The 27,418-nt window shown below is 38.5% G+C and overlaps 3 protein-coding genes across 3 annotated transcripts; all 3 read left to right on the top strand.

The window, feature by feature from the left end:
• The first annotated feature begins 1,589 nt into the window (after positions 1 to 1,589).
• Positions 1,590 to 20,736, top strand: slc22a15 (solute carrier family 22 member 15). Its single transcript, XM_084735568.1, has 13 exons — positions 1,590 to 1,865; positions 4,711 to 4,860; positions 5,450 to 5,582; positions 7,422 to 7,586; positions 8,798 to 8,927; positions 9,832 to 9,892; positions 10,231 to 10,397; positions 13,061 to 13,201; positions 13,838 to 13,923; positions 15,448 to 15,556; positions 15,713 to 15,785; positions 17,518 to 17,676; positions 19,057 to 20,736. Exons 1-13 carry the CDS (start codon positions 1,782 to 1,784, stop codon positions 19,099 to 19,101), a joined length of 1,503 nt encoding a protein of 500 aa, XP_084591694.1. The 5' UTR covers positions 1,590 to 1,781; the 3' UTR covers positions 19,102 to 20,736.
• A 1,759-nt stretch (positions 20,737 to 22,495) lies between these two features.
• On the top strand, positions 22,496 to 24,004 carry LOC146315035 (uncharacterized). Its single transcript, XM_084735569.1, has one exon. The coding sequence runs from the start codon at positions 22,624 to 22,626 to the stop codon at positions 23,263 to 23,265; it is 642 nt and encodes a 213-aa protein (XP_084591695.1). The 5' UTR covers positions 22,496 to 22,623; the 3' UTR covers positions 23,266 to 24,004.
• A 185-nt stretch (positions 24,005 to 24,189) lies between these two features.
• On the top strand, positions 24,190 to 26,781 carry LOC146315034 (cell adhesion molecule CEACAM1-like). The gene is made up of 2 exons (XM_084736518.1): positions 24,190 to 26,101; positions 26,154 to 26,781. Exons 1-2 carry the CDS (start codon positions 25,406 to 25,408, stop codon positions 26,289 to 26,291), a joined length of 834 nt encoding a protein of 277 aa, XP_084592644.1. The 5' UTR covers positions 24,190 to 25,405; the 3' UTR covers positions 26,292 to 26,781.
• Positions 26,782 to 27,418: the final 637 nt, after the last annotated feature.

The raw sequence follows: 27,418 nt of genomic DNA, 5'->3' as shown, positions 1-27,418 counted from the left end.
TCAACATTCTGCTCATTATAATCTGTACAAAGAACATCAGCTGATCATACGTTTTTAAATAATATAGTCATTGCCCTCAAGAATCAGATATCTGTCAGGCTCTTTAAACATACTGAAAGTGTGAAATATTAAATTACCGTCCAGCACTTAGAAAATATGCCTGTACATTTTTTTCTGCTCTTCCGCAGTCTGCCAGAGACATTAATGAGAAGCTGACTCAGACTCTCAACTCTTGATGGACGCTAATGGAAGTCGCTTTTAATAACCGGACAGTTTGAGATGCTGTCAATGTTTTCATTTTACTTGGAAGCAGTTGAATGTTATGTATATTGTATAAACACATCCTGTCGCACAATTGTGTGGCAAGTTTTTACTTGGAGTGCATGTTGTATTCTGCTAAATTACATTTGCTCTTTAAAGACATGGAGCTAAAGCAAAGCTGTGTCCTAGCAGTTTGATTATCTAGGTATTTAGTGTGATGAACAACCCAACAAATGATCTGTAAAAATTTGCTTGAAGTTGTCAATCATCAGCTCTCATCTCTTTTATGCACTGGCTTCTGTGATTGTGTGTTTTACTGTCTGTTTTTTTTCTCTTCAGTTTATTCAGGTGCCCTCTTATTTAAATGAGGCAGAGATGACATTAACAACATCTGTATGATGCCCCTGTCTAATTTATTTCAGATAAAATTTTCAAATATGGTTTGACATGATTATTTTTCATAAAGTGCCTTAAAAATAAAATGGTCACACCACAAAACAGACTTAAGGCTTGTTTTTTTAAACTACAGTTATACAACAAGGTTACACCTTGTGTATACAGCATTATAAGGACTAAAGGTTGGGATAAAATATGCCACTACTGATAATCATAAAATAATAATTTCATAGAAGAAATGTATTGTTTGAAATGGACAGTCAGCTCTGAAAAGTTTGGATTTTTATTTACAAATTTGTCTTTATGATTAAAATTTGGTCAAAATGATAAGAAAATAAATCAAATGGAACCTCAAACAGAAATTCCTGTCATATTCAGTGAGCCCAAAGTAACATTAAGTTTGAGGAGATATGATAAGCAATAAATCATGACAGTTTGCTCTACAAGACAAAAACAAAAGCACCAGTGTTTCTCTAACGCTCCACAGATGGTGGATTTTACATCCGTGTTTCAGCTGAGTTTCTGCAAATAATGATTAGTTGGAGAACTGTTTTTGGTGAAACAGGGATCCCATAATGTTGAAAACTTTCACGTAAAGGTTTGTTGGTTGATTGACTGACGAATCAACAAAATATTATCATCAACCAAGTGTTTAAATGAAACAGATGTATTTTTCCACAAATGATGTCTATTATTCCAGATAAAACCTGTGAAGGATGAAGTTATGCTTGTTAATTCAGACTTTGTACTTGTCATTGTTTCCCACGGTAGGCGAAGCAGGAGTGAAACGAACCAGGAAGTGAGTGCGGATTACACTCTCACACGTTTCTCTTGGGAGTATTAAGATGGGAACCCCAGACCCACGAAAGATCTCGCGAGAGTGATTATTTTAATCCATAACATGGTGTTTTCATGTGTATTTGTCACTTAACCTAGGCAGGTCGTAACCACAGCGCTGTGCCATTACAAAACATAATTAGTTTGCACAGCGTGCGCAATAAATAAACTAATCGTACAAATCTCGCGAGACTTTCTCAAATCTAGAGTTCTCATCCACACAGGACCGGATCTTGCTTCTGAGGTGGTGATGCTAATCAGAGAACTGCCTGGCCGTCCTACCTGGGATGGATTTAGAAGAAGCTTTGCAGGTTGTCGGTGAATTTGGACCGTACCAGAAGCGGGCGGTGGGTGTCCTTCTTCTGACACAGGTTAGTATTTGTGAATAAATGTGTTTTATACACGAGAAACAAGAGGGTCCCTGCACTAATGATGCAGTCAGTAAACAGTAAAGGTTAGTGCTACGTGGCTTCCAGGCTCTGTCGGAGGGTTTTTTAAGAATCTGACAGTGGACAAAATAAAATAAAGTTTAGTGCTAAAACATGTTAATGTTTGAACTGTCACCACAAATGTAACTTGATACAAGCGCAGCAAGTGTACTTTCCTGGATAGAGAACCTTAAGTTACACCAAATTTCCTTCAAAAATCAGTGCGGATAGTGTTGTTTTGTTCATCGTCCAGCTTACAAATAATACAGCCCTTAACTTTATACCTGTTGCATATCTATATGACCCACTGTTTCATTCGGCAGACCATACAAATCTCGTTTACACTACTAATCATAACGTAACCTGCATTGCTTATTGGCTAAGGTAACACCACCAGCTGGAATAGCAGCTTCGATATGCACTGCTAAACGTGTCGATGTTTTTTCACATTTATTACAGTAATGTCACTCATAGGGATGTTAAACGCATGCCGAATTGATCACAACAGCCAACGCATTCGTAAATTGTTTTAAGGAATCCGTAACTTTGTCTGAATTGTCATCTATATCACATTTAGCCGTAAACGCTCCAATTTTTAAACGAAGTTTTGTCTGAGCGTCCCTTGTGGTTAAGCTAACTCCTCCTTTAGCTAGCTAGAATTCGTTAAATGATGATGTTACATACAAGATCTAGTTTTGATTTCTTCCAGTGTTTTTCTTTGGCATCTTTCTTTTCCACCACTGAGTGCAATTATTACTTATCGTATAGGAATCCCCCACCTGGTAAACATATACGTATGCTACATCTCATTTAAGGTTATATATCCACCATATTTAATTAATATCAAAGTTTAACATGGTTTACAGACTACACTAAGTTACACATAATAGCAGTTCAGTTCTCTGTCTGGATTAGAGCAATATGCAAGCCTGGTTTTAGCCTTCTGATAACAAAACTAGTTTTATTTAGGTGTTGTGTTGAGAGTTTAGTGTGTATGAGGTCTTAAAACATGATGGAGGTATGTGATGGCTCTGACTGCAAAAATAATCCAATGTTTTCAAAATCGTAATATCGCCAAGTGCAATATATAAATTGCAGAAGTAGAACCAAACTGCAATTTTTGAAAAACGGTCATATGTGTGAGAAAACTGTATCATAATGATGTACTGTGGCCCTGCAGAAGATATTGTATTTCACTTCACTTCATTTGTTTGGCACAGACCCCAACAAATATCAGTAGTTTACTGTAAATAGTTAAAAAAAATGGTCATGTAAAAATGATCATTCACCTAATCATATTGCATATTGCAATTTCAAGTCAAAATAATTTCATTATGACCTTTTTCCCATATCTTGCAGCCCTAATGATGGTCATTCCCATGATGCTCTATTATGTCTCTTACGTTGTTACATTAATTTTTGGGTTGATAGCATTTCTTACAGACATTCCGTGCAAAGTTTAAGATTCAAGAATTGATTGAAATGACAGACAATCCCCCCAAAATAACACATGAAGACATCAACACTTTGAGGAATGCCTTAAAATAATTTATGTTGTGATTTGGTATCAGAAATGTTTGACATTTAGAGGTTTTTGTGACTCCTCAGAGATCAGCTTATTGTCGATATACAAAAGAAAGTCATCCACCCTGTGAAAGACCCAGGTCTCTAGTTTGTGGTTGTGAAGTTTCACGAGGCTGTGATTATCTTGAGATCAAGTATCAAAAATGGTCTCACTACAATCAAATGGCTACTATGGGGACTAACATCAACACACATTAATGCACTTTGGCTCATAGAATCCACAAGAGCCTCAGCTTTCCAATCAGAGCTAATTTGTGATGTGATAGTGCTGATTTTGACCCCAGTCTGCAGAAATATTCAAATAGAACACAGCACATTTATGCTGCATGCAAAAAACTGCATGGTTTGTGTTCAGAACTGCATCAGATTAGTATAAAGTTGGCATGTCTGTAAAGAGGAGACTCTTGAGTAACAATAAAATCAATTTTAATTCAGATGCCTTGAGGTGAGAGGTCAAGGGCTCCCTTTGAAAATGGCTATGCCAGGTTATGACTCACCAAAATCTATCCTAAATTTGGGGCATTAGTTAGACCTCTTTCCAACAAGCTGCTCAACATCGTTGTTTAATGGATGTCAGGAGTCATCTAGTTTCATATGATACCAGAATCTTTACTCTAGGTTTAAAACTGAACCCACTACAGCCTCTGAAAGACGGATGTGTGTCACTCACCCACTGACTCACACACACACACATCCACACAACTAAATGCATGATTCCCAGCCGGTTTACAGCTGAGGGGGATTTTTACGTGATCTCTAAAACCCGTTAAGGCAGGAAACAATTCTCATGCTGGGGTCCAGTGTCATGGTTGGATAGTCAACCAACAAACACTGTCATCAGCACTTTAAAAAAATCCTGCATCCTGCAATTTGAAAGTTGTTGTTGTAGACCAACTTTTGATTTTGATTAATTGCTCAGCCTCAGTTGATTGAAGTGATTCAGAAAAGTATTTTAACGTTATTAATGCACATAAATTGAGCTGACCTACATTCATGTAATCAAGCTTGTACCCAGCATAAAGTAAAATCGGACAAAGACCTAAAACCAAGCCGTTTTCTACTTCTTTCGGCTCGTAGTTAAAGTTTACAGTAATGTCACATTGGACCAAAAGGGCTCTGAATTTTCTGTGCACTACTTTGGTTGCTTGTCAAAGAACTGTCTCTCAGCAGGTTGGTACCGTAGTGATCTGTGTGTGTTTTTCAGGTGTACATGGCCTGTCAGTCCATGCTGATTGTTCTGGTCGGATCTACACCGGAGTACCGGATCGAGCAGCAGGACGGCGTCCCATCCAGCCAGCAGGAGCTCCTCCAGCGTGTCGTCTTTACAGAGGACATCGATACCATCGTGACTGAGGTGAGAACGCCACAGTTCGTGTGCAGTTTCACTTTCACCCAGCGGAGGACTCTATCCATCAGGATTTTTCTGGTGTGAGTTGCAGAGTTTTGGAGATATCAGCTGTAGAGATGTCTGCCTTGTCTCCAGCATAATGGGACTAAATGATACATTAAAAACGAGGGTCTCTTTCCAAAAATTCAAGACCAGATTACCAGGTTCCTCAAGATAATCTACAGACCTTGTTAAGAGCAGTTTCATGTAGGAAGTACTTTCTTTCTAGTAGAAAAGAAAGTAGTTCCGGTAGATTGTAAGGTAGTTCCTACATGAAACTACTCACAGTAAGGTCTGTGGATTATCGTGAGGAACCGGGTCATGATTTGTAGAACAAGCACCACAGGTCGCATACCATTTAGTCCCATTATTTTGGAGAGAAAGCAGACATCTCTGTGGCTGATATCTCCAAAGCTCTGCAACTAACACCAAAAAAAATCTAGATGATTAACAACACTACAGGCCAGGGGAAAAATATGTATTTTTGATTTTGGGGTGAACTGTCCCTTAGAGTCCACAAATAAAAGTGGTTTCTGTGTGTCCCTGTGTCCCTCAGTGGTTTCTCATCAAGCAGCAGGCCTATAAGGTCAGTCTAGCTGGATCTCTGTTCTTCGCCGGGCTTCTGGTTGGGAACATCGTCTTTGGTCCGCTCTCTGACAGGATTGGCAGGAAACCCGTCTACCTGACAGGTGAGGAAAAGCACAGACTGTGATTTGACATAGTTGTCTCAGTTGTCTAGTTTGACTACTTTGTCTTGTTTGTCTTGTAATCAATGGGAATTTGAGTCGAGGTCTGATTTTGGACTTTAAGAAGAAGAGCTTTATTTGTATTTTAGATTTCTTAGATTTAAATTTATGGTTTTAAATAGAAAGTATCAATTAAAGTTTTTTTTGTAGATTCGTGCAGTGATGGTGTGTAGAAACAGTGAAAATAAATTTAAAGCAAATTAATTTTTTTCATAACCGCAGACATATTACACTGAGCTTATTAGGTGTAATGCTGCAACTGACAATTATTTTAATTGATTCATTGAATAGTTTGTCAGCTTAGTCCAGAAAATGGTGAAAAATGTCGATCAGTGTCTCCCAAAGTCCAAGGTGACGTCCTCCAATGTCTCATTTTGTTCACAACCCAAAGATATTCAGTTTACTGTCATAAAAGAGTCAAGAAATGAGAAAATATTCACATTTAAGAAGCTGAAATTTTCTTAAAAAAGTACTCAGACCAGTTTATCAGAATAGTTGGAAATTAATATAATAAATGATTTATAATAGATTAATCGTTGCAGCTCTAATTAAGTGGATCATATCTTGGCAGTTATGTGGCTGATCCACATAAAATATAGTACCTTTCTGAGTGCCATTATAATAATTCATGGTTTACTCTCCATTCATTAAGTCACAGTGAGCTGCAGACTGTCTTTACTGCCCCAGCAATCCCATAAATAAATAGATTTTGGGGTGAACTGTTCCTTTAAACCTTCCGCAGCTCCTCCTGAGGGGTTGGGACATTCATTACTGGTCTGTAATCAAAACAAGGAGAGTCACTGAGAGTCTCTGATTGGTTATGGATCCAGGGTTCTTACAGGTGCTGGAAGTCTTTGAAAATTTTAATGTGGTGCCTTCAAGGTTTGAAAAGTGCTTGGATTTTGGATAAAGTGTTAGAAACGTTGCATGAATTACTTTGATAATAAATCTCCATCTGACTGAATAGTTTTCACTTTTTGGATAAAGAAATAAAATAAGTCAGAATTCTGCCTTTCGCACAAAATGTGGGGGGAGCTTCATCATTTTAGGCATAAATGTAATTTATCACAGCTGTAAAGTGCTGCAAAAGCTTCAGAATGGACCTTGAAAATGCTTGAAAAGTGCTTGAATTTTACTTCAGAAAAAAACACATTCCTAACCGCTCAATGGTGTCATTGTGAAAGGAAACTTTGTGGTTGATATCATTAGAACTGCTTTCCTGTAGCTCGCCCTTATTTAAACAAGTTCTTGACAAGAGAAACTCCCCACCGTAACACTCTCGTTGTCATCGTAGGGAGGGGGGGTTCCCAACACATGAGACACAGCTTTCACTGTCACAGAAAATCTTTATCACTGTTTTCTCAGGCCTCACACGGAAAAATAACTTTGACTGTCACAGACCTCTGTGTTGCTTTGTGACTGTAACAAAACAATGAGTAAAACTGAACACTTCTTGATTATAAAAATAATGTCATTGCTTCTCAACTCCTGCAGCTTCATGTTCACAATCATATCTATGAATAGTAGACAACTAAAACCTTCAGTGCAGCTTCTACACTTGTTTTTGTATTATTATTTTTAAAGTTAGAATCTGTTTGAGTTGTCCAAGCTGCTGGTAAATGCACCATTAATACACACATTGAGCAGCTGAGTTGAGCGTAGCTTTCTGCTGCACGCAGAGACACGAAAGAGAAATCTATAAAAACAGCAAACTACCCATAAATCAGGGAGGATCCTGTCCCTCCTCATCTGTCCTCCCTCCTCTCTCTTTCCTTCCTGCAGGTTTGTTTTTTGAGGTGGTCTTTGGTTACGTGACCGCCTTCGCGCCCAGCTATGAGGTCTTCGCCGTGTCTCGCCTCCTGGTGGGGCTGATGAACGGGGGCATCGGCCTCGTCTGCTTCGTCCTCACTCAGGAGTATGTGGGCAAGTCCTACTGGGCCATGACTGGTACGAAAACCCCCAAAACAATCTGACACATACATTTACACGTTGGCTCAAACTGCTGCCAAGTTAACACTGAGATTACAAAAAGAGAAATTGATTAAATCTGAGGTTACTGGTGGTATACTAGATTTAGATCTCAGCTTCCCGTTCCACATTAATAAGGAGAACATTTTTTTTCTGTCTTATAAACATTGCTAAAGTACAACCCTTTGTAAATCCGTATTTCTAGCCGACTCAGTTACTATAATGCACTTTGTACTGGTCTTCAGAAAAGAAAGAGAAAGACTTCAGCTCATCCAAAACCAAGAGGAGAGAGCAAATTAGTCCAGTTTAAACTGCACTGTACTGGCTTCCTGTAGCATTTAGAATTGATTTTAAGGCCCTTTTCCTTGAATAAAAAGCCCTTAATGGGCAAGAAGAAGAGGAAGAAGAAATGTATTTATACAGCACTTTTCACAGACATGAGTCACAAAGTGTTTAACATAAGTTAGACAATGAACGGACAAAGCTACATTGCTAACTCCCTTGTTCCCTTCTTGCCTTCAAGGACACTGCGATTGTCTGCAGCTGGTTTATCAGAGGTTTCCATAAACAGCAGAAAGAAAGTCAGGGATGCAGTGTTTGTCATTATGCCCAAAACTTGTGAACACACCGGAAGACCTGTAGATGTCAGATAAGCCAGCTCATTTAAAGAAAGCTAAAAACTTATCTCTTCACTTTCGCCTTGAACTAGCTCTGATGTTCCTGATACATACTGGGACTCTGCTTTGCATTTTGCTTCACACTCAGGCACTGCTGCACTTCTTTTACAAGATATTTTCCTTGATTTTATGCATTCTAAATTTTATCTTTAATTTTATTATTATTGTTATCTCAGCGGGTTTCATTTTCCAACTTATGTCATGCATTCTCTATTTATCCTTAGTTATGACTTACTTTTCAAGCGTGTTTTATCCATGTGAAGATTTATTCTATGTATTCTGTTTTCATCCTGTCCTATTTATACATATGGGTTTTATTCTTTGTCTTATTTTGTGTTAATTATGGCATTATAGTCCGTTTTTTTATTCATAAGTTCTGGATATGATTGAGGTAAAGTACTGAATGTTTTCTAGTTATAGTGATTTTTTCATTAGAAGGTGGTCACTTTAACCACTAAATGACACCGCTGTTCCCTCGCTGTCGGGTTGAGTCTTTGTGTCTTGCTCGTTCAGGGACGTTGACCAGCATGTTGTTTGCGGTCGGCATCGCCCTGTTCGGAGCTCTGGGCTACTTCATCCAGCCGTGGAGGAACCTGGCCACAGCGGCCAACTCGTCTGGCGTCCTGTTCTTCCTGCTGTCAGTGTGAGTACAGATCTCAGAGAGACCCGCGTTCAGAACACAACTAAATAAGGATACAGTGAATGAACGAACTGAAAGGACCGTACCAGGCTTCGCATCTTTTAGCTCAGTGATACTCAACTTGCAGCATGTGGGCCAAATCTGGCCCCTGATAGGGTGCTGGGTGGTCCGCCAATGATTTACTTATTCACAAAGAAAATAAATCTTTGTAAACTAGGGACTTTTAGTCACAATTTTTCACCATTTTCTGGCATTTTAATAGATCAAACAATTGATTAATTGAGTGACATACTAATCGACAATTAAAACAGTGAGTTGCAGCCCTACACTTGGTCATATTTCAATTTTGATAATATTGTAAATAATTGCGCAGCTGTAATCTTAATTAATATCAGTTAACATGTTTGCTAATTTAGGCTGGCCAGCAAACCTTAGCTTTAACTTACCGGCCAAGAAGAAAAGTAGCCACCTCGGCATTGATTTTCATTCCTTGAAACTCCTTCAGCTGGCGCCAAATGAGCAAAAGCTGAACTGATGTTCATTTTGGACTTTTGTCGCTGAGCACTTGGGATGGGGCCAGAATGATGCTGGGCGCTTTCTGAGCCATGTTTTAGTATTTTACCACACTAAGTGGCAAATAACAGCACTGATGCTGACAACACCACGAGATACTATGTGATATCAATGTTTTTATACTATTGGCTCACAAGCTTCAGAGTTTTCTTCAAGGAAAAGTGATATATTTATTCCATACCGTTCTTAAAACTGTGTGGATGTAACAATAAATTTCTTTATATAAAAATGTTATCAATAAAACCTTAGAGACTAATTTAATTCTTATTATCATGGTGATGTGATTCGATTTGGGTCAGCTCAGTGATCTCTCCTCTGCTCTGTTTCCCTCCAGCACTCTTCCAGAGTCTCCTCGTTGGCTGTATTCTCAGGGTCAGACGGAGCGAGCGGAGGAGGTAATTATATCAATAATTATATCTGGGTTGGTTTAGTGTCAATAAAAATTTCGCTATATTTCAATTTGGTGCACACATGTGGCCGTTCTGTGAGTCATGCTAACTTTGCAGTCCACGCCTTTGTTGTGGAGATTCAGGGAAAACAAAGAGGGCGCTTTTTTTTTTTTTTTTTTTTTCTTAAATCTCAGCCTTCTCTTACATCAGAATGATTTTGGGCAGAGGGGTCAGTCTTTTTTTAAACTTCTTTCCTTGACCTCAGTAATCGGCCCTGTGTCCTGGTTACCGGTCAACACCTTAAAAATTGATTTAGCTCAGTTAAAATTGTCTCGTCTCTGTAGGTTCTGCGCTACATGGCGCTGCAGAACGGCAACGCTGCCAACAACCTGATGCTGCAACGCGTCGGTGCTGCTAAAGCTGGTAACCATAGCAACAAGGGCGCGGGTGTCCTGCAGCTGGTGATCCATCCAGTCCTCCGTCTGAGGACCATGGTGCTCATGTATGTCTGGTGAGTACACCACCATAGAAGAAGAACAAAACTTTAAATCCATGTTTGTGCACCTGCTTTCTCTTTCATTAGTACTACCACTTGAACTGCAGATAAGTGAATCGTTGTTGTGAAATTTAAAATGCTGTATAACCACGGCCTGTGGTTTGTGTTTTGTCACCAGTGATCGGTCATCATAAAGAATGCTGTCTGCTGAGTAATGGCTGACTGTGAGAAGCGACTATAAATGTATTTCACTGTACTGTCGGCCCTTTAGCTCTTAGTTTGTCGTTTGTAAAACAAGTTAACAGTTCAAGCTATAAGTTACAACTTCTGATGTGGCTGTGCTGCTGCTGCTGCTGCTGCTGGGACAGAATGAAAGAAAACCTCAGCCACACAAAACAACAAAACTCACTGCCAACAGCAGGAAATAACATGTTACTTTTTATTGTTTGCCTTCTGAAGGGAGGTAATGAGACTGTAAAACATTGTTACTTGTTTCTGTGTGTTGCTAAAAAGAACCCTTGTTTGTGCATTTGTCTCAGTCCTCGTCCACTACCCCAAACTTTGGGGTTGTAACATCATGGACAGCCCTGCTGGAACTGACTGTCTCCTTTAACTCCCCTCGCACTCTCAGCTGTCACGGTCATTATGTGATGATTGTGTTAAATGAGCGGTTGACATCACCTAATAGTGATCAATGGCCCTAATCTAATAACATCGAATTGAGCTGAAATCATATCGTTGCAGATTTTGTGATAGCAGCAAATATAATTTTGTTGTCCAAAGAATCTGTATCATATCGTGATGAAACTTGTGATTCACATCTCTGGTTTGAATCAATCTGACAGCGTCCAATCAATTTGCTGGAGAGAAACGTGAAGAACTACCATTAAACTACTCGGCTCCAGTTAGAAAAAAAATTATACCAAAGATCTTTTTAATCACAAACAAAAACTACAAGGTTGTCAACAAAAAGCAGATTTGCTGTATACAGAACATGTGGGTGGAAAATTACAGACAGACGCAGCAACTTTGCTTAACATTTGAAATTGCACAAAGTCGGTTAAGTCAGTGTTCTCGTTTAAATGACATTGCATGCATGTGATGTCATGGGAATTGTGTGTAAAGACTTACTTGTGACTGGCGAAACAAGGATGTGGTCTCACCTCTTCCAGTCGAGCAGTCTTTTTTTTTTTGCTTTTTTCGGTCTGTGTGCATTACAATAACAGAATAAATCAGATGGAAACTTACAAAAATGCACAGGGAGAATATTTCAATAAGGAATTATGCGTGAGGGGAATCATAAATATATTTTTATGTTTTATACAGATTTTCTATACATTGTCTGACAAGATTATGAAAGGGTTTCAACAGCGAGAGACTTTTTTCCTAAATAGTAAGAAATTTTTTATTGCTCTCTCCAAACTAACTGGACTCCTTTTGCAAAACTTCATTCAAACTTGAAAGAAACTAAATAAAACTCCAAACATCTTTGTTTGTCTTTCCATTGTTCCAACAATCAGTAACTCTGGTTTGGTTGACGTAAATCCTTAGTTCTTTGTGTGGCGGAGCGTTGAGCATGCAGCGCAGCAGCACGCAGCAGGTGTCGAAAGGCATAAAATGCTTACTGGAAAACTCATACATACACACTGAATATAAAAAAGGACACACTATATATTGTTGAATGCACATACAATATATTGCTGTAAAACTGCAATTTCAAACACGAGTTTTTCTTAACTTACACCTGATTTCTTCCTTAACTGTTATTTTTTTGTCTTACCCGTTTTTTGTTTGATTTTATTTTATTATGTACATCAAAATTTCTGCGAGATTCAGTTTTTTTTTGTCTACTGTTATTGTATTTTGTTAGATTGTTATTCTGCCACTTTTCTCTGTATGTAATTTTACATATATATAAATATTTCTTTATTTCCTCTTTATGCTTGACACTTATCTTATCAGTGTTGTCGCAATCTCAAGCCTTTGCTGTTGCACTTGTGCACGTGTCAAATAAATATCTTGAATCTAATTTGATTGGACTGAAAAAAGTCAGGGACAGCCCTATTTTTAGAGGAGTACATCCGTTTAGTTTGACTGTAGATTAAACCATTTTGGACTTTGACAAAAAGTACCTAGATGTTCTCAGGGGTTGAAATAGAAAGTCAAAATGAAAGTTGCAACATCATGTTTGTCTTCAGCTTTTGAAAACTATTCATTTTCCCAACATGTTTTGTGAATGACTGATATTAATTTATACTCAGTGACGTTTGAATTGTTTGTTAGTTTGGTTGTTCTGTGGTTTGTGTGCACCCTGCACGTCTCATTTCCCGTTAAGGGTTTTGCCGTAGACTCCCAGGTTGATTAAATGGTCCCAGGTAGGATTCTCACGCTTCAGGGAGCTGTAGTGTTTACTGCTGCCAGGTGAGAGCACAGTTTATAGTAAATAAGCTCTTCTGCAGGTCAGGATGTGCTGAAAAAAAAAAATTAAGGGAAATGTCAAAGAGCTGCTGAATAAGCTACAGATCAAAGTTATGACCACAAACAAGTAAGATATTACCAAAACTAAAACCCCTACAGATGCAGCATTTTTATCCATAAATTGAATGAATGTAATTCATCTGTATATATTATCACAGCCACTTACCCTCTGTGTGTGTGTGTGTGTGTGTGTGTTGCAGGTATGCGTGCAGTCTGGTTTACTACGGTCTGACTCTGGGCGCCAGTGAGACGTCCGGTAGTCGCTATGTGAACGTGGCCATGTATGGTCTGGTGGAGCTGCCCGCCTACCCGCTCTGCATATACTTTATCAACAAACACTGGTGAGACACAAGAATGTCCAGTGTTTAGTTCAGGGAACCTGTGTGACACCATGCACCTGCTTTTTTATTAAATTCCTTCAAAGTCACTACATACATTGCGTGGATGTGGATTTACATGGACGTAAACAGTAACTTGACTTTTTGGCGGATGTATACAACTGCTTGATTTATTTTGTTTCGTAAAAGGACTGTTACAGATGGCCGTTTAGTTTTTGTTTTGCAGCTGTACGTACATAATTCAAACATTCACAGTTCATTCCAGTTTTTTGCACAAGCTTAGGTCATGATTGCCACTTTGTACTGTTCTTAAAGAAGGAGAACAGAAGTGCTTTTAAGTTCAAAAACAAAAGTGCTGTACACATCGGATTTATTATTTATTGTTTTTAATATTGTAATGAATGAATATTGTTTCATAAACTTTTTCTCGTGGTGTTATGTTGCCTTGAGTTTTTGGCGTTGTTACATTTCTGTGTTCAGCTTTAGAAAAGGTTAAAGGCAGATGATTTGATGTGAGCTGATTCAACACGAGTTTTTCTGTTTGTGTGTGTGTGTGTGTGTGTGTGTGTGTGTGTGTGTGTGTGTGTGTGTGTGTGTGTGTGTGTGTGTGTGTGTGTGTGTGTGTTTGTGTTTGTGCAGGGCTGGCAGGAGGAAAAGCATGGCCAGTTTTCTGTGTCTGGCTGGATCCGCTTGTCTCTGCACCATGTTCATCCCCGAAAACACAGGTGAGACAGCAACCCCTTTAACGCAGCCTTTTACCTTTATTCCACCTCACTGAACGTTTAAAAGGCACAGAGGCAGAATGTGGGGGTTAACAGAGCCGGATCGACGTCTGTGTAAAAGGGTAAGCTGGCACAGCGGGTCAAGACGCTGCTGTTCACTGTGTTCTTTAAATTACAAACTTATTCTACATGTTTATCAGTTGTTTTAAGCAGAGGGAGGGAGACATGAGCAGACTTCATACAGCGTTGTATGCAGGAATCAGACACACACAGACGGACAGGAGGAGAGAAATCCTCCCCACACATCATCACACAAGGGACCAGTACCTCAAAGAGCATTAGAATTATCCGGACAGGACTAAGTTTTAGATTTGGGTTTTTTTTAGTTCAGAAACTGTGATTGTGATGTGAGAGCACTGCCCTCAGTGAAACTGCCCTGAATAACTAAAGGCAAAAAAAAATCCCAAACAGGAAAGTACATAATAGATGGAAGTGAGATGAAAGCCTGTCAGCTGAGCTGCTCTGTCACCACAACCACAGTGTCTGTTCAGACTTTACCATGATGTCACTGAATTACTGTGAGAAGAGGAGGGAGTGGCGTCTTGTTTCCATCTCTTACATTTCTACATTATCAACATTACATACAATCAGCTGTTCAGGGGTTCTGATCTGTACTTCTCTTCTATTGCTGTGACCTCTGGTGATGATTATATTGGGGATTTAGCTGGTTTTGTTGTCCAGTGTGAAGCATTACTGCAGTGCTTTCCAAACTTTTTGCAGCATGCCTCCCTTCAGAAGTTGAAAAAATAGTTCAGGCCTTCTCACCCCACAGTTATAATCAATCCTTAACAATATTTGGAGAAGCAAGGCAAGTTTATTTATATAGCACCATTCAGACACAAGACCTTACAGGAGCCTAGATATACATTAAAATAAAACATCAAAAGAATATTAGAATTTCACATTTGACATCATAAGAATAAAAGATAAAAGCAAGCCAGTAATAGTAAAATCATTATAGAAATTGGAATCAAAATACATAAAAGCAAATGAATATAAAAACAATGGCTACAAATTACCTTAGCAAGAAGTCATGTATTTACTTTACTGGAAAGCTGCAGTAAACAGTAATGTTTTAAGCTCTGATTTAAATGAGCTGGCAGTGTCATGTAACGCCGTTTCACTCTGTACTTCTCCCCTGGTCATCCACGTCGCCCTGCAGAGGCTCTGCATTATTGGGACATAAGTTTTTACAATAAACACAAAAGCAAATGGATGCATTATAAGAATTGCTGTTGCTTTCCTCATGTACTGTCAGAGCTCTAAGAACATCAGTTTCTCCTGTGTAAAGTTTTGAGCAAATTCTTGTGAATTGGTCTAAAATGTATAAATACTGAATGAGTTAGCTTCCAGACTCCACTCACACATCCGTTCTGATGGTCATAAAGTCACTTGTACATTTACTTTAACTGTGTTTGTTTGTGTCAAAATTGAGTTTGAGACTGTTTGTTTTATTTGTGGTTTCAGGGACCTTACTGAGTGTTACATCATTGGCTCTTCTGGGAAAACTGATGGTCAGTGCTGCGTTCAACATCGCCTACGTCTACACTTCTGAACTCTACCCAACAGTAGTCAGGTGAACTAACCACAGTCTGCATGTTGACTTATTCACACCTTGGCTGAGACTGACCACCATGTGTGTTTGAGGGAGTTTTCTAAGAACATCTGTGAATTTCAGTGTTCTTATCAAGCATTTTCTGTTTGTTTGTTTTTTTGTGCATGTGTGTTTCAGGAACGCTGGTTTGGGAGTTTGTTCCATGTCGTGCAGAGTTGGAGGAATCCTCGCACCATTTGTTCCATCTATGGTAAGAATGCTTTTTCTGTCAAACTGAATTAAGGGGCTCTGTCCACCAAAGCATTTTTGTCTTGAGGCCAGCACATTTTTTAAATTGTTTGCAGTGGGATTCTCATATATTTACACTATCTCCATTCAATCACAGTGGAGGAGGTGCAGAATAAATATCACAAACTCCTCCTTGATCCTGGCACCATCTAACTTCAGCTCTTTAACCAAACAATGATACTCATAGAAATGTTTCTTTGCCCACAAAATCTCATGAAGTGTTCCCTTTTTCCAGAGCAAATAGGCTCCTTTACCTTGTGCCGACATGTTTACATTCAGCATAACTATCTGCGAAAGTTGGTACCTGCGACACATAAATTCCACACGTTCAATTTCATAGCAACCAGAAAGTCTCAGCTGAAATAACACTTTGTTTCCAAAGCACTGTCATGGATGAGACCAGCCCCTCTGGGTATTTCACGTCATGCCACCACCCTTTTTCTCATGAAACAATCGGCTCACACGTCATTTACTCAGAAATATCATTAATTAACCTGTGATAAAGTGTTGGAGTCACACATACTGACTGGCTGCTTTTTTGGTGCTTGGTTTCACTATAAGGGGGGTGTGGTTGTGGCTGATCTCATCCATGTGGGTTTCCAGCTGGGCGTTTTCAGCTTGAGAAAAAGCACATGGGTGGACAGGGGGCCTTAGAGGGACACTGACTTTTAGTCTAAGCTGAAGGCGTGGATAATAAATATTTTGTTCCAACACAGAGCTTTAAAACACAGGACACTGTTGTCCAGCTTGCTAATTTCCAACTGCAGTTTTTGGTGAGATGTTCTAAAAACCCATAAACAGCCATGTTGAAAACAATTTAAATTCCAAAATCAGACATTAAGACATCAAAGTCTTAAGTTAAAGTTCAGTTAAGTTCAGTTAAACAGAAAGAGGAAATACTGCTATGACGATTCAGGCTCAAACCTGCTCAACATGACTCAATTTAAAAAAAAAAATCCCCAAGACAAGCTCCACTCACCCTCAGCGGGTGGAGTTACTCAGTTGTCATGAAGATGGTTTTGTAAACTTTTTTGTGTTGTTTCTAAGGCCAATAATGAACCTCCAAGTTCAATAATTCATCCAGCTAAATATTTAACATGGTACTTTTCCCTCTAAATAGCTGATTATCCTAGCTAATGCTTTGCAGCTTATATTTTTTTTACTAACACATTAAGTCTCCCAATAAGACATTTTATTATCCCACATAAAACTAGAGAGAGAATTGGTCTTAAACTAAATGTATGAATTGTGTGTTGTGAGTTGTTCACTAACCGTTTGTGTGGCTTTTAAAGCGACTTTGATGGATGAAGCATTTCAAATAACGTCTGTAATGTTACACTGGTTTCACTTTTACATGAGAGCTGGCCCAGTAACAGCCAGTGCGGTCAGAGATATTAATATCAGAACAGTAGTTTGAACTGAACTTTGTGAGAGGTCATCACAGTAAGTTCACTTGAATCCTAAGCTATAGTGGCACCTGGTGGTGGTTTAGGTGACTTCAACAAGATGAAGTTTGAACCGCAGCATCTGATGGGAATCTCTCAGATCCTCTTAAAGGAACAATATGTAAGCAACTAATCGATTAATTGACAAACTGCTGGACAGATTACTCTGCATTGAAACTATTTGTTTGCAGCTCTAGTGTAGACTTTCCGTGTTTCTGATGTGATTTTGTGTGTGTGTGTGTTTTGCAGCGGGCTCTCCACACCTCCATGCCCTTCACTGTGTTCTGTCTGAGCGGTCTGTCTGCAGGCTGTCTGGGCCTCCTGCTGCCTGAAACCCTCAACGGACCTTCGGCAGAGACTCTGGAGGAGCTCAGCAGCCCGAGCCGCAGTCGAGTGCTGGAGAGCAAGGTGACACACCGACACTGTGCACATAGAGAGGCTCGTATATTTATAACGCAGCGCTGTCGACTCAGATTGAACTTTATTTATCCCAGAAGGGCAGTTCAGTTCACATAAATAAAATAAAAATACAGAGAAAAGGAAAACTGTGCCTAGCAGCTGCATTCAAGCATTAACATCAACATGTCAGCGACAGCAAGTCAATGTGTGGTTCAAGGAGCAGCAGGCAACACAAGAAACATTTGTGGTCTACTCAGATTTTGCAGGAACCGGCTTGCATCTCAGTTATGACAAGTCAGCGTTTAGCAGCCTGATAGCACAGGGAATGAAAGAGGCATGTGACAGCGCCACCCTGAGGCCATTTCTTCCAGAGGAAGCACAGATCATTCTGCAGGACTCCAAAGATCTTGGAGCAGACTTCAACAATGCTGCTGAGACTAGTCTTGTCCTTCACAGACAGTCTATTAATCCAGCATATAAAAAAAACATTACAAGATAAGATTAGATAAACTTTATTGATCTCACTGTTGAAAAAGCACAGGTAGAAAAAGGGGTGAGTGATAAATAGGATACCTACAAAATAAAGATAAAAAATAAAGTATTAAATTTAACAAACTTCAACTCAAGACACTTTTACAGATATATGGAGATAGTTGGATATACGGATAACTGTGCAGGATAATTTCACACATAAAAAGCAGCATAAAAATACATTAATAACCACACATGACAGCACACAATATAAGATAAACATCATGAAAAAAATCATAAACACAACATTATAAAAATGTAATTTGGGAAATTTATGAAGAACATCAAGTGCATTTCAACAAAATGTTAAAATCAGACCATGTGATCAGAATTTGTTAAGCAGCAAAGGATGTGATGCCTCTTTTAGTCCACGTCCTGCGCGTGCTGTACTTTCAAGGCTGAAGATTAAAAGAACATATGTTGCTGCGGGAATTCTAAATAAAATAAATAAAAAAATAAACATGCCCACTCAACATAGGGAGAGCTGATCGCCATACTGATGCTGTTCCCTCAGGGGGAAACAACACACAGTCAGGATAAGGAGGGTAAGAGTTATGAATCCTTTTATCACTTCAAAGCTGCCTCACCACTTTTTATAAATGTCATTGATAGACTCTAGTTTTACTGAAGCTGTTTGATCAAATCACATGTTCTCAGTCAGGTCGTCATCTGACTCTCCAGCTTTTAGCGTCTCCTGCAGTTTAAAAAGTCTGCATCTCTGCCTTTTAATGAAAAGCCACAAATAAAATCAAGCTGATTTTGTCAAAGAAAAAGAGCAACACTGACCTTCATCTTCAGTTATGATTTGCATTTTGCGTCGCTTTGTCTCAGTTTGGCTCGCTCTTTCTTTGTTCCAAGGCTCTTTTGTATGAAGATGATGAATGGAAGTCAAACCACAAATGAAGCGGGCGGCTTCGTCTTCATCTCCGGAGTGGCTCCGAGCAGCGAGGCAGATCGTCCACAACTCATTCCTTACAGTAGTGCTGCCTCAAAACGGTGAACTGCCCCTTTAATTAACTTGAAGGACTGATCACTTTTATGTCTGTCAACTATGACTTTGGGGCAGGGACGTAGATGATCGCTCCTCCTTCAGGAGGATGGCGTTATCAGCTGATCGGAGGTTCCTCCTGTATGTGATTTTACAGAGGAGGCCGACAGTCCGTCGTCTGCCTTTCATTTCATTTCCTGAATGTTGTCGTGGTGTTTGTGCCTTACATGGAGGTGGACATCCGAGAGACACGGCCGAGACAGGACAGGTATGTCAAAGCGGAGCAGTGTTTTTACAACGGGTTGCAACGGTATGATAACGGTGAATCTTCATATCGCGGTTTACGGTGCAAACAGGTTTACTGCTTCAAAACTGAAAATGGAGACGTCACTACCTTCTTGTGACACAGTGGGACCAGTACAACTCTGGCACTTCACCCACAACTGTGGGATGATTATTTATATTTATTTTCTCTATAATCGATGACTGCGTCTGTTTTTGTGTGTGTCCTTATGACAGTCAATGTATGGAGTCATAGAAGTGTCATAAATAGGAATTAATCTGTAAAATAATAAGAAAATAAATGTAGAAATACAAAGAAAAATAACTAAAAGAATCAGTAAATAAATAAAAAAAATGTGGTATTGAAAGAGAAATAAACAAAAGACTAAATAAATGTGGAAATATTAAAGAATAAATATAAGCATTGTCCTTTATTTTCACACTTATTTCTGTTTATATTGATATATTTTCATATAAATTAGTCTATTTTTTTCTGTATATTTTAAAATTTTAAGTATTTAATTATATCTCTTAATTCTTTTTCTTATTCTTTTCCTGATTGCTTTTGGTTTTCCCGACAGCTCATTGACATCATTGACAAAAAACAAATAAATGTGAAAATAAAAGAAAATGGCTATAATTCAGGGTTGAATATTAATGTTTTCATCTACATGCGTAAATTCACCTTGTATATAATGATTATCAGTGAAGTGAGTTGTCAGATTTACAAACCTGAGGCAGGTGGGCAGTTTTTATTGTTTACCTCTGTAATTCTTTTCTTAATATTTCCACATTTTATTTTTCTTATTGTTTTACAGATTTATTACTTTTTATGACTCCACATCAGTGCAGCTGGATGGAAACTTCCCATAAAAAAAAACGAGACCTGAATTTATGTGAGCTCTGCACATCGTGTGCATCACGAAGTCAGAGCTGCTGCTAACTGTGAGATGAGTGTATGGTCAGTTAAAACAAGCCACACGTGTTTGTGTCTGTGTCCGAGGATATTTCAGTAACGTTTTCATGATCATCAGGTTTTTATCAGATCTTTATCAGCCTCATGAAAAGATACAAGCCAGTGCATAAAACAAGAAAGCACAACAGCTGACATGCTGATTTATATGGAAAAGTATTTGGACCCGGCATAAAGGAAGAAAATGAGAGGAGGAATGTTTTTTTAAATAAATAAATCAGAGAAAGATTGTTTTGTTTTGTTTTGTTTGGGGTTTTCTTGCATTTTGATAATAAAGTCAAAATACCATTTAAAATTTATTCTCAACATTTTGACTTTATTCTCAACATATACGCCTCGTGCCCGGGGCTGAAAGATTCTCGATTCTCAAAATGCAGAAAAAGAAAAAAAACGTGCATCCGTGATTTATTTGTTCTTATGTCACTAAATGCTGAATGTTTGGCATGAAAAAAAAAAAAAAAAAGATTTCCTCCTTGGTTTTCCCTTATGCCTGTCCCTAATGCTCTTCTGTAGATTAATAATGGGACCAATGTGTGTAAAACAGACTTTACTTTAGACCAGTTGTTCTCAAAGGGACCAGGGTTGTTCTCAGCGGGTTCCAGGGTCCCCAGTAAAGAGGGGAATCATCTATTTTCACTGTAATTCCATGTTTAAGTAGCACAATGACAGAATGTATGTGATTGTTTGGTGTTTCCTCTGTGTTCATTTAGCAGTGATGCAGCAAAGAAATTAACACCACTGCAATATGTGTAAACGTTGTAATCTAGCTTTAAAGGGACAGTTCACTACAAAAATCAAAGATACACATTCTTCCTCTGGTTTTTAGTGCTATTTATCCATCTAGATGGTTTTGGTGTGAGTTGCAGAGTTTTGAAAACATCAGCTGTAGAGATGTCTGCTACCTAGTTCCATTATGTTGGAGAGAAGTCAGACATCTCTATGCCTGATATCTCCAAAACTCTGCAAGTCAGACCAAAGAGACTCAGATGGATAAAAAGCACTGCATGCCAGAGCAAAAAGATCTATTTTTGATTCAGGGGTGAACTGTCTCTTTGATGTTATCTATTACCAAACTAAGTGCTGTCCAGATGCTTTAGATGTAATAATTATATAATAATTTAAAAGATTTTAAACATTAGAACCTCAATTTAAGCATAACTAAGGCCTGAACAGCAACAGATATGAATCAAAGCATCGCAGCTGCATGAAAACTAGAGGAAGCTCTGCAGACTTTCTGTAACAAAACATCTAAAAGCAAAAATCTTATCAGATTCTCACACAGAATCTAGCAAATTGTGATCTGTGGTCTAATTAGTGTGAGTTTAGGTTCTTGATGCGAAAAGATTTGAGAACCACAATCATCAGTAATCGGTAATCAATCAAACATCCATCTGGACCAAATTTTAAAATAGTTTTTGTGTTAACTGTTGGATCATAATCATAATTGGATCATGATAATGTAAAGTCAGAGGGTTTTCTGTACGACAACAGATGGAATCACTTGACGAGCATTTTGCCTTCTGTGCCTTTAACTCTGAAGATTTCAGATGTGAAGTGTTAAAATCATGTTATTAGATATTACTGAGATGTTATTAAAGATATTATATTAGAAAACAAATGTTACCTGAGATATTTTATATACCATCATTTTGTATTGTGTATACAATTTCATTATTACGATGTTTACCATGTAGATATACTGTATCTGTGAGTCCTTAAAATGTTAAATGGTCTATTCATGTTGAAGGCATTAAACATTTCTTGCAGTAAATTTTTTCTTGTCTTATCTTTACTCAACTTTAGATGAGCCAATAGAATTTTAGTAAGATGTCAGTTGGATGTGGTCACTCAGTCAGCCATTTTTTATGTTGGAAAAGCCTTAATTTACCCAGAATTCATTGTGCCATCGTCCTACTTAAGATAGTCAGGAATTACACTGCTTTATGCAACGGATTAATTTCAACATCTGTCTGAGGTCTGATTATTTGTTATACCTAAGTGAGTCAAAGTCTGTATTTGTCAAACTGGTCCCTAAACTTTAAGTTGGCTCTTTTTCAGTGTAAACTTGCACAACACTGTCTAACATTTGATTGGCTGACTTCTTTAAAATCACAAATATCATCTCGATGCGGAGCGAAGATTTTCCACCAGTCTTCTTTCAGTCCTGTTTCGATCTGTGAACATGGAGAACCAGAGGGTGTTTTGGCTGCTGCTGCTGGCGGTGTTGAACTCTGCTCGAGCCCAAATACCGGCATACTTCCTGAATGGCGGTAACCTCAGTCTGAGGCCTACCGTCAGCGTGCCCATCACCAGCATCCTGTGGAAACACAACGGAGACCTGCTGGCTGAATGGATCGAGATTAATGTTCCCCTGACATATTATGGGGAGTTCGACGGCCGCACCACCCTGGACATAAAGACCGGACAGCTGGAAATCAGAAACATGGATGAAAAAAATGACGCCAGTTTGTACACATTGGTGATCAACAACAAGGTTCATGGTCAGAGCTATAATGCTAAACCGATCATAAAAGTGTCCAAACCTTCTATATGGATCAGACCAGTGGCCTGTGATGGTCAGCAGGACAACTGTACCCTGATCTGTGAAGGAGCCACTGACGAGGCAGAACCTGTCACCTACACCTGGATGATGGATGACAAAGATTTGAATCAGACGACAAAGGAGGTGGAGATCATAAAGACTGAGACAGAACATGCTGAAACCTTCACCTGCAGGATGAAGAACCCAGTCAGTGAGGAGGTGAGCGATCCCAAGAAGAATCCGTTCTTCCAGGAGGAACCTTCAGCGGGGTTTGAAGTGTAAAGTCAAGACAGATTTGTCGATGATAATTCAGCTTAAAGTGAACCATGATCTGATTTTCATGATTTTCTCAATTTAAGTGTCACATTAGAGACAATATGGTAAAATATGAAAGCAAGCTTTTTTGTCAGAGATGGTAAAAGTTCATACTTTCTCACATTCTTCATTCAACCTTTTTCACTCAAGTAAAAGTGAAAAGATACAGGCTCTGAAATGAACTCAAAGTATAAAAGTAAAAAGTGGACGTCTTTAACATTGTTCATTTGCCTCATGTCTTTCTTTCGTCTTGTGGGATTGTTTTTTTTCTCTTAGTACATCTTTTCAAGTCTTGTTATGTCTTTTTTGTTTTATGCAACGTTGGACACACCAGGGAATCTTCTTTTCCATGTGTTATTGTTCCATGAATTTAGATTGAAATCAGTCTCGATGTTGGGAAGGCAGCTTAGAATGATGCAAATTCAAAATATTCAATAATTCCCCTCAGTGCATTAACTAAATTAAAGAACCTGTTCTGAAATAGATATTTGTGTTAAAATGTTGTTGTAGTTTATTACTTCCCATCTCTGTTTTTTTTAAATCACATTTAAAACAACTATGTATATTTAACCATTTAATTAAAAGTACCTTGATAACCAGTCCTTCTCCTGATCCAGACATGTGTTAAGCGTCATGTGTCATGTGATACGATGACAGAGACTACATATTGCCTGCATCCTATTCTATTAAAAGTAGTTTGAATTTATCTGAACCATCAAAAGCCTGAGCATCTTTTTTAATCAAAAGAGAGGATTAGAGCTACTACAGGACTAAACTGAAGTTCCTTCAAAGTTGCAGGTTTTACTTTGGCTCAGTCCTGCTTGTGAGGGACAATGGACGGTTCAGGAGACCTAAAGATTTATAGGCTATATATAGGCCAAAACTCTGCAAGTCAGACCAAAGAGACTCAGATGGATAAAAAGCACTGCATGCCAGAGCAAAAATATCTGTTTTTGATTCAGGGGTGAACTGTCTCTTTGATGTTATCTATTACCAAACTAAGTGCTGTCCAGATGCTTTAGATGTAATAATTATATAATAATTTAAAAGATTTTAAACATTAGAACCTCAATTTAAGCATAACTAAGACCTGAACAGCAACAGATATGAATCAAAGCATCGCAGCTGCATGAAAACTAGAGGAAGCTCTGCAGACTTTCTGTAACAAAACATCTAAAAGCAAAAATCTTATCAGATTCTCACACAGAATCTAGCAAATTGTGATCTGTGGTCTAATTAGTGTGAGTTTAGGTCCTTGATGCGAAAAGATTTGAGAACCACAATCATCAGTGATCGGTAATCAATCAAACATCCATCTGGACCAAATTTTAAAATAGTTTTTGTGTTAACTGTTGGATCATAATCATAATTGGATCATGATAATGTAAAGTCAGAGGGTTTTCTGTACGACAACAGATGGAATCACTTGACGAGCATTTTGCCTTCTGTGCCTTTAACTCTGAAGATTTCAGATGTGAAGTGTTAAAATCATGTTATTAGATATTACTGAGATGTTATTAAAGATATTATATTAGAAAACAAATGTTACCTGAGATATTTTATATACCATCATTTTGTATTGTGTATACAAGCTCATTATTACGATGTTTACCATGTAGATATACTGTATCTGTGAGTCCTTAAAATGTTAAATGGTCTATTCATGTTGAAGGCATTAAACATTTCTTGCAGTAAATTTTTTCTTGTCTTATCTTTACTCAACTTTAGATGAGCCAATAGAATTTTAGTAAGATGTCAGTTGGATGTGGTCACTCAGTCAGCCATTTTTTATGTTGGAAAAGCCTTAATTTACCCAGAATTCATTGTGCCATCGTCCTACTTAAGATAGTCAGGAATTACACTGCTTTATGCAACGGATTAATTTCAACATCTGTCTGAGGTCTGATTATTTGTTATACCTAAGCGAGTCAAAGTCTGTATTTGTCAAACTGGTCCCTGAACTTTAAGTTGGCTCTTTTTCAGTGTAAACTTGCACAACACTGTCTAACATTTGATTGGCTGACTTCTTTAAAATCACAAATATCATCTCGATGCAGGGCGAAAATTTTCCACCAGTCTTCTTTCAGTCCTGTTTCGATCTGTGAACATGGAGAACCAGAGGGTGTTTTGGCTGCTGCTGCTGGCGGTGTTGAACTCTGCTCGAACTGAAGTTACACCGTCATACTTCCTGAATGGCGGTAACCTCAGTCTGAGGCCTACCGTCAGCGTGCCCATCACCAGCATCCTGTGGAAACATGAAGGAGACCTGCTGGCTGAATGGATCGAGAATAATGTTCCCCTGACATATTATGGGGCCTACAACGGCCGCACCACCCTGGACATAAAGACCGGACAGCTGGAAATCAGAAACATGGATGAAGCAAATGACGGAGGTTTGTACACATTGGTGATCGACAACGAGGTTCATGGTGAGAGCTATAATGCTAAACCGATCATAAAAGTGACCAAACCTTCTATATGGATCACACCAGTGGCCTGTGATGGTCAGCAGGACAACTGTACCCTGATCTGTGAAGGAGCCACTGACGAGGCAGAACCTGTCACCTACACCTGGATGATGGACTCAGAGGTGATTGAGGGAGAGACAAAGGAGCTGATTGTCTCCAAGGCTAAGACAAAACATGCTGAAACCTTCACCTGCATGATGAAGAACCCAGTCAGTGAGGAGGTGAGCGATCCCAAGAAGAATCCGTTCTTCGATGATACCCCACACGGCATTTCAACTGGGACAATCGTGGGTGTCATCATCTCCTCACTTATCATTGTGGGTGTCGGAGCAGGAGTAGGGTACTTGATGAGAGACACCATCAAGGCTGGATATCATCATCATCAAGGTGGAGATCATAAAGACTGAGACAGAACATGCTGAAACCTTCACCTGCAGGATGAAGAACCCAGTCAGTGAGGAGGTGAGCGATCCCAAGAAGAATCCGTTCTTCCAGGAGGAACCTTCAGCGGGGTTTGAAGTGTAAAGTCAAGACAGATTTGTCGATGATAATTCAGCTTAAAGTGAACCATGATCTGATTTTCATGATTTTCTCAATTTAAGTGTCACATTAGAGACAATATGGTAAAATATGAAAGCAAGCTTTTTTTGTCAGAGATGGTAAAAGTTCATACTTTCTCACATTCTTCATTCAACCTTTTTCACTCAAGTAAAAGTGAAAAGATACAGGCTCTGAAATGAACTCAAAGTATAAAAGTAAAAAGTGGACGTCTTTAACATTGTTCATTTGCCTCATGTCTTTCTTTCGTCTTGTGGGATTGTTTTTTTTTCTCTTAGTAAACCTTTCAAGTCTTGTTATGTCTTTTTTGTTTTATGCAACGTTGGACACACCAGGGAATCTTCTTTTCCATGTGTTATTGTTCCATGAATTTAGATTGAAATCAGTCTCGATGTTGGGAAGGCAGCTTAGAATGATGCAAATTCAAAATATTCAATAATTCCCCTCAGTGCATTAACAAGAACCTGTTCTGAAATAGATATTTGTGTTAAAATGTTGTTGTAGTTTATTACTTCCCATCTCTGTTTTTTTTTTTTTTTAAATCACATTAAAACAACTATGTATATTTAACCATTTAATTAAAAGTACCTTGATAACCAGTCCTTCTCCAGATCCAGACATGTGTTAAGCGTCATGTGTCATGTGATACGATGACAGAGACTACATATTGCCTGCATCCTATTCTATTAAAAGTAGTTTGAATTTATCTGAACCATCAAAAGCCTGAGTGTCTTTTCTGTGTGAACATGGAGAACCAGAGAGTGTTTTGGCTGCTGCTGTCACCAGCAATATTTTTACATCTGGCATCTTGTCAGATCTGTGACCAACAACTTAACTGAACTTTGGTTGAGTAATTAGTTTAAAGTCTTATTTGAGTTTTGTAAAAAAAAAAAAAAAACAAACAAAAAAACATTTGAGTTAACAGAACTTGAGAAAACATGTTAAATAAGCTTAAGATATTAAGTTGAACCAACTGCTGTTCAGTCACACTGAACAAATTTTATTTTCCTTTTATTTTCTCAGTTTGAAAAGTCATGTCTTCATTTCACACACAAAAAAACATACTGCTGCAGTTGTTAATTTTTAGTTTACTT

The sequence above is a fragment of the Lutjanus erythropterus genome, chromosome 14 (assembly GCF_056507025.1).
Source record: "Lutjanus erythropterus isolate fLutEry1 chromosome 14, fLutEry1.hap2, whole genome shotgun sequence".
In the NCBI taxonomy this organism is placed as follows: domain Eukaryota; kingdom Metazoa; phylum Chordata; class Actinopteri; order Lutjaniformes; family Lutjanidae; genus Lutjanus; species Lutjanus erythropterus.
The sequence above is the reverse complement of the archived record's forward strand: the minus strand, read 5'-3'. Positions and strand labels throughout refer to the sequence as shown.